Source organism: Rhododendron vialii, chromosome 10a (assembly GCF_030253575.1).
Source record: "Rhododendron vialii isolate Sample 1 chromosome 10a, ASM3025357v1".
Classification (NCBI taxonomy): Eukaryota; Viridiplantae; Streptophyta; class Magnoliopsida; order Ericales; family Ericaceae; genus Rhododendron; species Rhododendron vialii.
The window spans coordinates 12,503,112-12,517,946 of NC_080566.1; the positions used below are offsets into that span (position 1 = coordinate 12,503,112).

The 14,835-nt window shown below is 36.5% G+C and overlaps 2 protein-coding genes across 2 annotated transcripts; both read right to left on the reverse strand.

Moving 5' to 3' along the window:
* Positions 1-829: 829 nt before the first annotated feature.
* Positions 830-2,416, reverse strand: LOC131303492 (putative glycosyltransferase 7). The gene has a single exon (XM_058330382.1). The coding sequence runs from the start codon at positions 2,317-2,319 to the stop codon at positions 985-987; it is 1,335 nt and encodes a 444-aa protein (XP_058186365.1). The 5' UTR covers positions 2,320-2,416; the 3' UTR covers positions 830-984.
* Positions 2,417-4,245: 1,829 nt separating this feature from the next.
* On the reverse strand, positions 4,246-5,971 carry LOC131303497 (putative glycosyltransferase 7). The gene has a single exon (XM_058330387.1). It carries the CDS (start codon positions 5,716-5,718, stop codon positions 4,420-4,422), a length of 1,299 nt encoding a protein of 432 aa, XP_058186370.1. The 5' UTR covers positions 5,719-5,971; the 3' UTR covers positions 4,246-4,419.
* Between the last annotated feature and the right edge of the window lie 8,864 nt (positions 5,972-14,835).

Genomic DNA, 14,835 nt, shown 5'->3' on the forward strand with positions numbered 1-14,835 from the left:
ATTCTATAGACTTCGTGTGTGCACAGTACACATCATTCATGCGCAAAATCAGGGTTGCCTGAGAGGATTTTTATTTCATTCTGCAATGTTGCTTTACATGCAAATATATTTCTACATGTATTTGTGATTTCACTTACAAACGTCTTATTTCTTTTTGAAAGGTTTTGAGTTTTGCATTAGAATGATGCATGCCAGGTTGTTATTCATATATTTGTGAGATTTTACTACAAACTTCTTATTTCTTAATTATTTCCTTTCCAATTGAATTTTATCGCTTTCTTCTAGATATTGTTACTTTAAATTCATAATATCTACTAGTTTTTATTGTTTGAGAACGAGCTTTGGTAAGTGAAACGGTGTCCTTAGCCACGACAATCTCCTTACTGGAAATTATCTTTTTCTATCATCATGCAGGAAGCCAGGGGACCTTTCCCAAGCACAAAATGGCATCGTTTTGGCCCGGACAGCACCCCTAGCAGGATCCCAAAATCGAGGCAATACATGAACCCACTAGGTCAATTCAGGTATGTTGTCGATTCATCATGTACGAAATGAAGGCGAAAAAATCAAAGTTTTCACACTTCTGCCACAAAGCTTTTTAAAAAATGACATTCGGCTCAAAAAGGAGTGATGAAAGAATTTCACTATCGAAAGTGGTGACAAAATAATTCAAAAAATCCATTATGGATTATTTTTGTCTTCAATAAACGTTTTTCTAACTTTTAGTTTCTGATCTTTAAGATAAATGTGCAATCTTAAAAATTTACTATCAAACATTTTGGGACAACAAAAATAATTCAAAGTAAAAAATTTAGCCCAAAGGAAGTAAAGCATGTAAAAATAGCGTACTCCTTAAGATGAATCATGCAGGTTCTGGAAATTCAAGAAACCAAAGAGAAAGAATTCCAAATAAAAAAGTCAAAAGAGTATTTCCTGATCATGCTTGACATGAATGAGCGCAACAAGATATGTGGGAGGAATTTTCTATTTCTCCTTCTTGTAAGATGAGAAAGCAAAGGGCAGAGGGTAGAGGGAGGAGGTATTCTGTAGGTCCGGGCGCACGAAGCCGTAGTTGCGAAGCACCTGATTATCAGCGAAATTCAAAGCCTTTTCTATCCCACCCCAGCATTGCTCATCTGTGTACCCCCAGTGCACCCCACTACATGGGCTACACGCCGTAAAATGTGTGATAAACGGCCGCTTTCCTCCACCTCCATCGCCGAACGCCTCCCTCATCACCGACGCATAGTGCTCGCTCACCTTCTCTGCATGTCGTCTCTGCAACTCCGTCACCCCTTTCTCTATCCTCGCGTAGTTGTCACTAATAGTATCAAATGACTTGATGATCTCAAACCAATACCCACTTAAGTCGTACTGATTCTCTATGTAAATCTTCTTCCCCAACGTCTCCTTCTCTTTCAATAGCAAATAAACCAGAGCCGACTGATCATCAGATTCTGGGTCTGTCTTGAAACTCAACGTCGATGTCAGGATTTGACCCCACGTTTCGTAGTTTGGAGTCTGTGGGCCCATCCCGGCCCACACCTCCAAAAACTCCATTGACCATTGACAGTTTCGAATAAGGAAAACCCCGGCGTTAACCCCGCCCCAATTCTTGTCCTCATAGACCTTGTTATAATACCCATGCACAATGAGGTTATGGTCCTTGTACTTCTCCAATGGCGGCTTAAAATCCATATCAGTAAATACTGCATCCGAGTCAACCCAAAAGATCCACTCAACCTCTGGGTGGGCCAACATCGCTGCCCGAAGCATGGGCATTTTTGTCCACCAGCTAACCATTTTCGGGTGCAAAAATGCGTTGTTGTAGAAGATATCGTAGCCGTGGATCCGACAGTAATCCACCTTGTTCTTGAACAGTCTCAAGTTCAAATGATCTCCAATCGGATTCTTACACGGCCCCGGCTGCGATCCTGTCAACACAAGAATCCGGTCCTCTGCCCCGGCTGCAAATGACGGATGATGCTTCAGCCACTCTCTTCTCTTGTCGTCCCAGTTATTACCTGAGTTCCCTATCTCATAGCTCAGGGTTGGGTCGTCGTAGAACGTTTGGTCAGCCGGGTCGTAGTCCAGGTTAAGGCCTTGATAACTCACCGTGGCGCAATCATTCGTAGCTGCGCCGTCTTTTTCTGGCGATACCGTCATCTTAGCCACGTCAAACATGTTGGGATAACTAGTGAAAGGTGAAAAACTCCAAAGCAGCATTAGCAGAGCCACCCCTGCTATGCCTATGAAAATGGGTTTGCTCGGACCTATGATTTTCTCCATTTGCGCAACTGTTTTATCCACCCTGCCCATACCCAATTTCTGAAATGAAAATCAAAGAGGGTTCTTGGACTCAATTATAATAAGCCATTGGAAACAGAGAGGTCATGAATTTTCTAATGGATGAGTAATTTTATAACATGGTATTTGTCTAACTACCTTTAACTTGAGTTTTGTGAAGTTAAAACTTCAATTTTTCGGTTGGAATCTCAATTTCAAGGGTGAGGTGCCAACAACGATGTTAATTAACGAGGATTTTTCTAGGGTGAGGTGCGAACAAGAATTAACGAGTTCATTTGTTTGTCGGTGTGCGGGCTATGAAAGAGAAGTTGAGAAATCATTGAAGAAAAACCATTTCATAATGGATGCTAGATAGCTGGTAGGTATTAGTCAACCATGTCTACATAACATGATGTGTTAGTTTTTTTAGTCTACAAGAGTTGAACTTTTGTTTTCGGTAATCATTTTTATTTCTTAGTTAAATTTAGAGTTCTCTTTCTATTCCTTTCTTGGTTGTTCTAGGTGTTCTTCATTTTTCGTGTATATTCAAGAGTCGTTAGATAATTAGTAAGACGAGATTTAGAAAAATACATGTGTTAAATTTTTTTGTCAAACTCATTTGTCTACTAGAATGATACCTAGTTGTTCTTCCTCAACTTTAACGCCAGAGAATGTTAAGTAAACATTTTCTCAAAATGATTTTAGTGAATGAAAAGTCAAATTAACTTGATTAGCGAAAGCGAAGTCGATTTCGTACAGAATTGAAATACATTAAATTACGAGTTTGGCTCGTTAGAAGAAAAATCTCATTGATCAGCCATTGGTATTAAATTGAACGTTTATCGGTTAAAACTAATATGATTTTGATAATAAACTTCAAGACAAACGTGTCTAAAGCATGCAAGACAAACTGTCTAAACCATGCGACGATCAATATCTGATCAGCGTAATGTTTTACTTGGATGAAACACTCGACGGGTCAAACAATTTGAATGGTTTAGATCTCATTTTTTAGCTCAAGATGGAAGCTATATGGAAAGCACTTGGTGTCGAATGAAATACATAATGTAGGTTATTGATTTATGGCTTGATAATTTCAGGAGTTTTCAAAGAATTGCACTATTGAAAGTGATAGGAGTATTAGCTCTAGCTTTTTGACTAGAGGAAAACTTATTTATGGAGTGTTGTAAATAGGCGCATAATCTCGATTGTCCAAAAGTGTTTTGGACGATCTGGATTAAAGTTACTTTTGGACAATCCGGATTAAAGTTAATCTTTTATCGGTAAGAAATATTTCTTACCGGTCAAAGATTAAAAACATATCTTAACCGTTGATTGTCGAAACAGACGGCTAAAATCGCTCAACTCCGTAAAGAGCCTTTTTGCAGTGGCTCCATAAATAAGTTTATCTCTTTTGAATAGTATTACTATATTGGATTTAAAGATGAAACCCAAATTAAAGATGGACAAATTACACCCAAACCCACTCTGGTAACTGAAACACCGGTGATCGCCATCGCCGTTAAGTTGATGCGACACTTTAGACTCTCCGTTCGCAGTTGTTAGTTCATCAAACAATATGGTAGAGATAAGCATAAGTAAACTTGCTATACATCAGAAACATTTTTGGTAGTGGAGCGTAATGCGATATAGGAGAATAAGGAGGGGGACAGTGCAATTCATCTGGGTGGAGTTTGAACTTACATAATTTTTTGTTTTTTGTTTTGTTTTTTGGGTCGAAGTTCTTAATCTTTTGAACTCATAGTGGAAAACAAAAAATAGTCAAAAAAGTATTTCCTGGTCATTTTGGATTATTGTGTTCAGTAAATTGTTTTCAAAATTTTGCTCAAAATTATTTTACTTTTAAGTTTCTGCTCCTTAAGATAACTATTTAATCATGAGAATTTACTAGCAAACCTTTGGAAAAATAGAAATAATTCAAAATAAAAGCGTTAGGCCGAAGGAAGTAAAGCATGTAGAAAAGGAGTAATCATTTAGATGAATCATGGGGGTTCTGAAAATTCGAGAACCAAAGAGCTAAAATTCAAAATAAAACAATCAAGGAGTGTTTTCTGGGCATGCTTAAAATGGATGAGCAAAACAGGATACTTGGGAGGCACTTTCTATTTCTCCTTATTTGTAAGAAGAATCACCAAAGGGCAGAGGGTTAAGGGATGACGCATTCAGGAGGTCCGGACGTACGAAACCGTAGTTGCGTAGCACCTGATTATCGGCAAAATTCAAAGCCTTTTCCATCCCGTTCGAGCATTGACCCTCTGAGTATCCCCACTGCCCACTACACGGCCTACATGCCGTAAAATGCGTGATAAACGGCAGTTTTCGTCCACTGCCACTTTTGTTGACAAACGCCTCCATCATCACCGCCGCATAGTGCTCGCTCACCTTCTCCGCGTGTCGTCTCCGCAACTCCGTCACCCCTTTCTCTATGCTCGCATAGTTGTCTCTAATAGTATCCAATGAATTGACGATGTCAACCCAATACCCACTTAAGTCGTACTGATACTCTATGTAAATCTTATTCCCAAGCGTCTCCTTCTCTTTCAATAGCAAATAAACCAGAGCCGACTGATCGTCAGATTCTGGGTCTGTCTTGTCACTCATTGTCGATGTCAAGATCTGACCCCATTTTTCGTAGTTTGGAGTCTGTGGGCCCATCCCGGCCCACACCTTCAAAAACTCCATCGACCATTGACAGTTTCGGATGAAAAACACACCGGCGTTAACCCCGCCCCAACTCTTCTTCTCATAGACCTTATCGGGAAACCCGGGCACCACGAGGTTATGGTCCTTGTACTTCTCCAACGGCAGCTTAAAATCCATATCAGTAAATACAGCATCCGAGTCAACCCAAAAGATCCACTCAGCCTCCGGGTGGGCCAACATCATTGCCCGAAGCACGGGCATTTTTGTCCACCAGCTGACCATTTTCGGGTGCAAAAATGCGTTGTTGTAGAAGATATCGTAGCCATGGATCCGACAGTAATCCACCTTGTTCTTGAAAAGCCTCAAGTTCAAATGATCTCCAATCGGATTCTTACACGGCGACGGCTGCGATCCGGTCACCACAAAAATCCGGTTTTCTGCTCCGGTGGCAAATGACGGATGATGCTTCAGCCACTCTCTTCTCTTCTCGTCCCAGTTCTTGACCGGATTCCCTATCGAATAACTCAGAGCTGGGTCGTCATAGAACGTTTGGTCAGCCGGGTCGTGGCCCAGGTTAAGGCCTTGATCACTCACGATGGCGCAGTCTTTCGTAGCTGCACCGTCTTTTCCCGGCGACACTGTCATCTTAGATACGTCAAACATGTTGGGAAAACTAGTGGAAGGTGAGAAACTCAAAAGCAGCATTAACAGAGCCACCCCTGCTACACCTATGAAAATGGGTTTGCTCGGACCCATGAATTTCTCCATTTTCGCAACTGTTGCATGTTTTTAATGATCAGATGCAACTGTTGCAATCGCTCTGCCCATGCCCAATTTCTGGAATTAATATGAGAGAGGATTCTGGGACTCAATTATAAATCATTCAAAACAGAGTGAAGCCAAGAATTGCCTTATGAAAGAGTAATTCTAGAGAGTAAGCAATTGATATTTGGTACCTCTAGCGGAATAGGAATCAGTAGGGGAAAGGAGGCTATCAGTTGATTATTTATCAATATGCCTGAGAATATAATAGGGAAATTTACAACTGTAAAATAGTAATCATCTTCCCCAGACTATAATGGGGATCAGAATCCTCTCTGAATAAGCCGAAAAACAATTCAAAATGGCCGATCTGTCTCAAATGTACCAAATTTTCTATTTCTGCTTATAAAGTGGTGGCCTTTATGTATTTGACAAGCGATAGGTGCACATCCAATGTGCGTGCTTCTGCTTGGAAACATCATTGTTTTTGCCCTAACAATTAGAAAAATGCAATGGAGTTGGTGGTTACATGAATTCTGTGTTTACATTTTTGTCCTTATAGTTATCGAGTGCATATGTAAAACAAAAGTCAAATTTGTCATCTCTACGTCCAACTCGGAAAATGAAAAAATGTGAGGCAGCTTCAAAAAATTTTTTCTTTTACACCAAAAGGACTCTTCATTTACTACTCATATATTAGCATCTACTGTGCGCAACCCTTTTTATGGGTGTATTTTATGCACCCAGCTGGCAGCTTCATCACCATTGGATTGAACCCAAACTCATCCTAACCCTTCAATACTTAACTGCCATTTATTCCTTATGACTGGCAGCGGGCCTGTTTGATAAAACTGAAACCTGAAATTGAATGCTGAAAAATTAAGTACTGAAAGTTAAATTTTTTAAGCTGAAAAGCTGTTTGGTAAACATATTAAGTACTGAATTAAAAAAATGATAAATTAATTTTAGTTCCGATTCTCTCTTAATTTACTAATGGTCACAATGTACTTATAATAATGGTGGAATGGTGATTGTGGTGGTGGTGTGTTGGTGGTGATAGAGTGGTGGCAGCGGTGGTGGTGGTGTTGGAGTGTTGGCGACAGTGGTGTAATGGTGGTAGTGGAGTGATGATGATGTAACGCTGGCAGTGAGTGGTGGTGGTGTAATGGTGGTGGTGGCGATGGAGTGATGGTATAATGGTGACAGTGAGTGGTGTTAGTGGAGTGATAGTTGTGCAATGGTGGCATTGTGGTGGTGGCGGCAGCGACGGTGTGGTAGTGGTGGTGGCAGTGTCGTAATGGTGGTGGTGGTGATGGAGTGATAGGGGAGTGGTTGTGGTGGTGGTGGTGGAGGAGTGGTGGTGAAGTGGTGGTGGTGGTGGTAGTGAAGTGGTGGTGGTAGACGAGTGGTGGTAGTGGTAGTGGTGTGGTGGTGGAGTGGCGGTGGTGGTAGAGTGGCTGTATGAGTGGTGGTAGGAGTGATTGTGGTGGTGGTATGGTGATTAAATACAAGTACACAAGAATTCAGCAAGAATTAAGTAGCTCAAAGCTCCTTAATTTTTTTCAACTTTTTAGCCTATATTTTAAGTAGCACTTAATTTGTTAAACAATGTATAATGTCATTATCAAATTTACTGAATCACTTATTACTTAATTGATTCAATTATAAATGCTGAATTTAGGTTATCAAACAAACCCTTTCTCTCTCTCTCTCTCCCTGCCTCCCTCAGAGGCAAATTGCTTTTCCCCCCTCCTGACACCCCCCCTTCCGAAAATACCCCGCCATTTTCTCTTATTTCTCCTTTATTTATTTAATAATCTTTATATATTTTTTCTCTTTTATTTATTTAATATTATTTAAGTGCTTCGATTTTTAATCCGGTTGAATCGGTGCAAAGATCTTTTTTTTTATCATTTTATCATAAATGGTCATAATGAATTTATGATGAAATGATAAGAAAAATAAAATCTTCGCCATGATTCAAATGGATTGAAAATTAAAACACTTATTTTTGTTTACACCGTTTATATATTAAAAAAATAAAGTTAAAAATTTAGTATTTCAATTTTCAATCTATTTGAACCGGTGTAAAAATCTTATTTTTCTGATCATTTTATCTTAAATGGTCATAATGGATTTTTGGCTTTAAGGCCTCTCAATGGGCACCCTAAGAGAGCCCTGAAACTAAATAAAGAGTTTTAGGGTGCTCGTTGAAAGGACTTAGAGCCAAAAATTCATTACGACCATTTATAATAAAATGATCAAAAAATAAGATTTTTGCACCAGTTCAACGAGACTGAAATTTGTAGCATTTAATTTTTTAATCATATTTTTTAAACAAAAAAAAAATACATATTCCGATCAAAAACTTTTTTTCTTAAAAGGATTAAATTTTTTACCTCTCAATAACCGAATCGAGGAAAAACATAGGTTCTCGTGATTTCTGGCAAATGAAACCCAAAACCCTTAAATGCATAGAAAGAGTGATGTGGATGCTCTAACAAGTGGGTTTCCTGTTTAAGGTGTAATTTGGTCCAAAATATGCGGATGCTCTGACAAGTGTGTTCCTCTTTATTTCCCTTTGTGAGAATTGATATTCACATTTTCTTTTGGCTGCTTGCAGGGGAGTGACGTTAACAAAAAAGAAAATGGCAAAATCATTTCCCTTTCTTTTTTACTATCCACTCTCTTTTTCTTCTTTTAACAAAAAAATAAATAAATACAAACTCTTTCAATGCTATAAAAAAAAAAAAGGAGTGTGGATAACAACAAAAAAAAAGTGTGTGAATATCAAATTTTGAAATTAAATTCAAAAATCAATTTTCAAGTAAAAACAAAAATAATCCAACGCAGATAGTTTTTGAATTATTTTTTCCTCATTGGGTGCAATTTGTTTCATAAAAAGTGCAATATCATGTCATACAAGGTGCAATGTTATTCGATTGAGAGAGCAAAAGATATATTTCCCAAAAAATAACGTACAATTTGATACTACACTGCCTCTTGTGTTATATAGAAAGTGTTATATAATTTTTTGCAATTATCTTCAACGGTAAAATATAACAGACCTTGGTGAATCGTGTATTTTAATAATCGAGGCTGTTGATTTGGTTGTTAATGTTGATTTAATATTGCTCGTAAATTTTGGGCTCCATCGGATTTATGAAGCTTTTTCATCGGTACCGAAATTCATTATAAGAATGATAACTTACGTCCGATCAAGTTTGTAACAATAAGAGATTTACTTCATTCTTGGTAGGAATAATCTAAATCCCTCTCACGTAAAAGATACATGGTTTTCGATTTTAAAAAAATAGCGTAGGCGGCCCTCAAGTGGTGCATTATAGGATTTTAATGCCTCTGGAAGCACCGAATGTATTTCGCAATGTTTTTACCGACATTCGATTATCATTGATTTGGGCGAGAATGATAGAATTGATAAGACGTTAAATCCTAATGATTCAGATCGAGTATTCGGAAAAATGAGTTGGCAACTACCTTTAAAATCTATACATTGAGCTTACTTGATTCTAGACCAAGGTCTTCTGCTATAGTATAATGTACGGTAACCACATGATTGCATCACAATCACGACGATCAATAACGTTCATTTTGTTGTTCTTCATATTTTAATCATTCTCATAAATTTTTGGGTCTTTCGAGTTTTGAAAGCCCATTGAGACGCACATTCATTTTTGAAGGCCCTTACAGCTTTCAGATTCAATAGTAAGTATTTTTAATTGGAATAGTTCAATAAAAATAAAATCTCACATCACAATGACACCTATTTTTGCTCATTCAATAAAGCAGAGTTGCTCCTTACATCTACATAATAAAGGAGAACAGTTTTTGAATCTTATCTCTTTATAAATCTTAACCATTGATTTGCTCCATAAATCTTACGGCTTTCCCTCTCTCTCTTAAACAATATTAATTACACAATTGACACTAATTAGATCTCACGTTGCGTTGTGCCTTCAGGCGTAGGCAAACCCTAGTTACAATATATTGCACTTCCTATGAGACGAATTGCTCCTTGTAATGATAAAATAATTAATTTAAAAAATAAAAAAAATTGTTTTTTAAAGAGTTTTCTTATTCATTTCGATTTTTTAACATTTTTAATAGTTTATTTTTTTCTTGGGACCCGGTGATATATCCAAGTAAGTATTATTATTAGTGTGTTCTAATTAATTATATGTTGTAAATATTGTGGAGCATGCACATATCCAAGTACGTATTTATTATTGTGTTCTAATAAGAATTTGAAATTTTTTATTGTGCGGCATTCAATTTCCAAAAAAAAAAAATTAAAATGTTTATAGATTAAAATTTTTTATTTCAAAATTAACTGCTCTAATTTTCAATTCATTTGCACTAATGCGAAGATTATATTTTTATTATTATTTTATCCTAAAGAGTCATAATTAAATTTTGTCTCTAGAGTTCTCATAGTTAACTACTGCTCTTGGTTGGAAACACTATGGAGCAGAAACTTCATTTTGCGAGCTCTAGAGATAAAATTTAATTATGACCATTTACAATAAAATGATCAGAAAATAAGATCTTTGTACCGATTTAAACAGATTAAAAATTGAAACTGTAACGACCCTGATTTTTGGTAAAGAAAAATTTCGTTAAATATTTGAATTTCTTGGCTAGGAATCCTACCTTTCCTAGGATAATTTGATTCCAACTAATTAGTTAGCCAAACCAATTGAATTCTAAGCCTAGTTAAACCTCTCTAATCATTTTTTTTAACCTTCCAAACCTCTTTAAACTCTAGGACTTCCTAGAAAGGCTACTTTGAAGCCCTATTTATTCTTTTGCATTGACAAGTCATTTTCAAAGCCAAAGCAAACCCTTTAATCATTTCACTTTCCATTGACTTGTCATTTTCCCTACTCATGACAATTAAACCCATTATTATGCTTTCTTAATCAAATCACTTTCCTATAAAGTGCATTGTTCTTTCTCTTCATTGGAATGTCACTTTCAAAGAGATATTCCTTCCAAATCATCCTTGAACCTTATGAACCTTTCTACATCATAGTTGAACTTTTTCAACCTTAGACTTGGAAATCATTATACTTTCATGACTAGTCATTTCAAAACTTTATTTCTCATCATTACTTCTTCCAAGTATATATTTTCTCATCATTACCTCTTTAACCATTGAATAATAGTTCGTAGGGTAATTTTTATCCTTTAAGTAATAGACTTGCCATAATCCAATGAGTACATAGATTTGACGAGACAAATCATTAGAGCCTTTCATCATGACCTAGACTTTGTCATGCATGTAAACCTAAGAATTATAACCTTAAACCTAATTACCCTCCAAAGTTACTTTCCTAGATCTTACCCTAGGTATATATATATACATATATACATAATAGCCTATTATAAGCATGCTTATATATGCATAGGTACACTTTCTAGAAAATGGCTTACCCATTGGTCAATAGATTGCACTTGAAAGCCTTACCTTTAATCATTACCCTTTCCATAGACTTAGCAAGCCTACTTAAGTCTAAGTATGCTTAGCTACGTATAGGTATATATATATGTATATGGATATATATACTTTCTAGAAAATGTTTTGACTATTGAACAATACCTTGTCATTGAAAGCCTTGACTTTCATCATTACCCTTTTCTAGACATAGTAAGCTAGCCCACTTGGCACTCAAGTATACTTATACATATACATATACATATATATATACATATGTATATATATATATACATATGTATATATATATATGTTTATACACACACACATACATCCACATGAGAGAGAGAGAGAGAGAGAGAGAGAGAGAGAGAGAGAGAGAATGTGTGGTGTGTGCATGTGTCTTGGTACACTTACACAAGCTACCCTTTTAGCCTTAAGCCTAATTACAACTTGACAACCCATTTCTAGTCTACTTTAAGCATAAAATCCTAGCCTTAATCATCCTAGATTTAGTTCCAACCTAGCCTTTAATCAACCTAGAAATTGATTTACAAGATAAGCCTAGGATTGACTAAACATGGAAGGCTAGGATTTTTCCTAAAAAGCCTTAAGATCCTACTTGATTTTATAGCCTTATGCCTAAAATTGGAAAAGACAAGTCATGGCATGCTTGAAATGCTTGATTGGACAACACAATGGAGCAAATCCATGTGTGTGTGTGAGAGAGAGAGAGAGAGAGAGAGAGAGAGAGAGAGAGAGAGAGAGAGAGAGAGAGAGAGAGTGAGAGAGAGAGAGAGGGCCGGCCAATAGAGGGGAGAGAGTGCCAAGATTTTTGCTATAAATACGACCCCCCCTCATGCCATTCAACTCACACCTTCAACCCTTCAACTTCTCTCTCTAGAAATCCTTGTGTTCTTGCTTTGTTCTTCCTTGTTCTTGAGTTATTCAAGAAACTCATCCAAGACCGCCACTCGACCACCTTTTCAATCTAAAAAGTTTAGTAGTTAGTCAAGAACTAGTTTCGAGAGAAACCTTTTCTCTTTTGAAACTATCGGAAGCTTACCGTAGGAAGTCATTCCGTCCGATAGTCAACTTACTTTTCCGTAGCCGCTCTACCGCCAAGAAGAACGGTAGAATGTCCTTACTCTCTAACTCTAAGTATAAGTAGATTTTTCCTTACTCATTAATCCTAAATATAGAAAATTTGTATGATCATGTAGAATACCTCTAACCACTTCCTCTAAGTATAAAGCTTAGTATACGTTAATTCTCCCGTACTTATTATCTCTAAATATAGAAATATGCATATTGTTTGTTTGTGAAAATGCATGAGAACTTGAAAAGTGTTTATTAAAGTTTTGAAAAGGAAGGGGAGTATGTTGAATATATCGACTTTATTTTTCGGAAAAACATATATTGTTTTGAACTTCCCTAAAAGGAGGAAAGAACGGATTTTCGAAATATAAACTTGATCGAAAGTATTCGTATTTTGATCTTAGGATGGTTATGAGTATGTATACATGTTTACTAGGATTTCTTGTTTTGATATGTGATAAGGCATAAGTGGTTCCTACTCCAAAGGTGTCCGTCTATGTGACACTATGCTTTAAGGATGTGGCAATTGTTTGAATGTGATTCCGTAAATATGAGCATAATAAAGTAACATAGAGTTGGATGATCTTGCTAGTTTAGTTTCAAGATTACAATGAATAATTTATATTATAGTGTACAAGGGTCCTATCGCGGAGTCTTTGAATGAAAACGAGACACATAAATTGAGAAAGTAGGAACATGACACCTAGGGTGTAGTTAATGCAAAGAAGTGATTTGAAAAAGAGAAATGGTTTAAAAACCACAATGTGGCCGAACGTGGTAGCCCATTGTGTGTGTGTGTATGCGTGCCAATGGGAACCATTGTGAGGATAGTCGGAAGACCGGAACGGCGGAACCGAAGTTGGGTGTGTAGCTTGGTTATCCGCAGAGAGGAGACAGTGCAAAGTTTTGTGTGCAAATGGGAACCCGGGACGGCGGAACCATTGTGAGAATACTCGGGAGACCGAAATGGCGGAACCGAGGTTGGTTGTGTTAAAAACGATTTTGGAAATGTTAATTTGGTAAATGAAAGGTGAAACCAGTAACACGGTCTATGAAATGTCGCGTAGGAGAAACTCAAAAAATCATGGACACCAACGTTAGTATGGATAGTGAATGTGGATGTGTCATTGTTAGCTGTTTTGTCAAATATGCATGTACTATGCGGAAATCGTTAATTTTATGATGTATTGTTTGTAAGTTAAGGGTTAGTGGATATGGATTATTCTATTGAGCTCCTATAGTTCATGGTGTTACCTTTGGTGACCCTGACATATTATACTTGGGGCGATGCTGGTATAATGTGTCAGAATTTGTAGATGATTAGGGTGAGCTATACACCTTAGAGACTTTCGGAGCCAAAGAGCTGGTAAGAATGGAGGAGCAGGCGGAGCTATAGTTAGGAACCTTGGTTATCCTTCCCTCGTGTAATAAAAGTACTCTTGTGGGAGTTATGATGTAATAATGAGCCAGACTCTTTTTAAGTTTTCAATAAAAATGTTTATTTAACGTTCCTAAAATTATGGGCGTTACAGGAACACTTAATTTTTAACCATATTTGTAATATATAAATAAAAATAAGGTTGCTACTTCAATAAAACAGAGTTGCTCCTTACATTACTATATTGCACTCTCTATGAAACAGATTGCTCCTTGTAATACAATACAAGTTTTATGAAATATTATATGGCATAATTCATTAAACAGATTGCTCATGTTGTAGCCGATATTCGATTGTCACCTAACTTGGGCAAGAATGAAAAAATTAACAAGACGTTAAATCTTAACGGTTTAGATCGATCGAGCATTCAAAAGAATGAGTCAGTTGCTACCTTTAAAATATTTACATTGAACTTGATTCTAAACCAAAGTTTTATGCTATAGGACTTTAATGTCTCTAGAAATACCGTATGTGTTCCGATCATATGGTTGACGAGGTCCAATTAAGTTACAAAATTATAATTAAATAAATTATATTTCTTAATGCAATTACTTCCGGAAAAAAAAATGCAATTACTATAATGTGTTTATTAAATTAAGTTAATAAACTATAATATCATATTCAAAATTTTCATATTAAAAAAACCCACAACTTTGCTTCTTCAATTATACAGATCTGCTCCTTAGATTACATTATATTGCTCTTTCTATAAAACGGATTGCTCTTTGTCATACAGTGCAAATTTTATGAAATATGTTGCATGGCATGATTTATGAGTTTTTGTGGCCTTATATACAAGTAGTTTGTGGTCCACTAGAGTCCAAGATAGATTACACCTATTTTTGTGGAAAAAAAGCCTATATGAGTTTATATAACCTTATTTATGAGTTTTTGTGGCTTTATATATAAAACATTTGTGGTTCACTACAAGCCAAATACTAGAGTCAAAATAGATTGCACATATTTTAAGAAAAAACATCTATATGAGTTTTTGTGGCTTGGTAAATGACATTTTGTGGTACTTCCTCCGTCCCTTTTTTAGAATCCAGTATTTTATTTTGGGCTGTTCCTTAATAAGTGTCCATTTTGTAAAGTTAGTGGTAAAAGTTGGTGAATTTTCCATTTTGCCTCT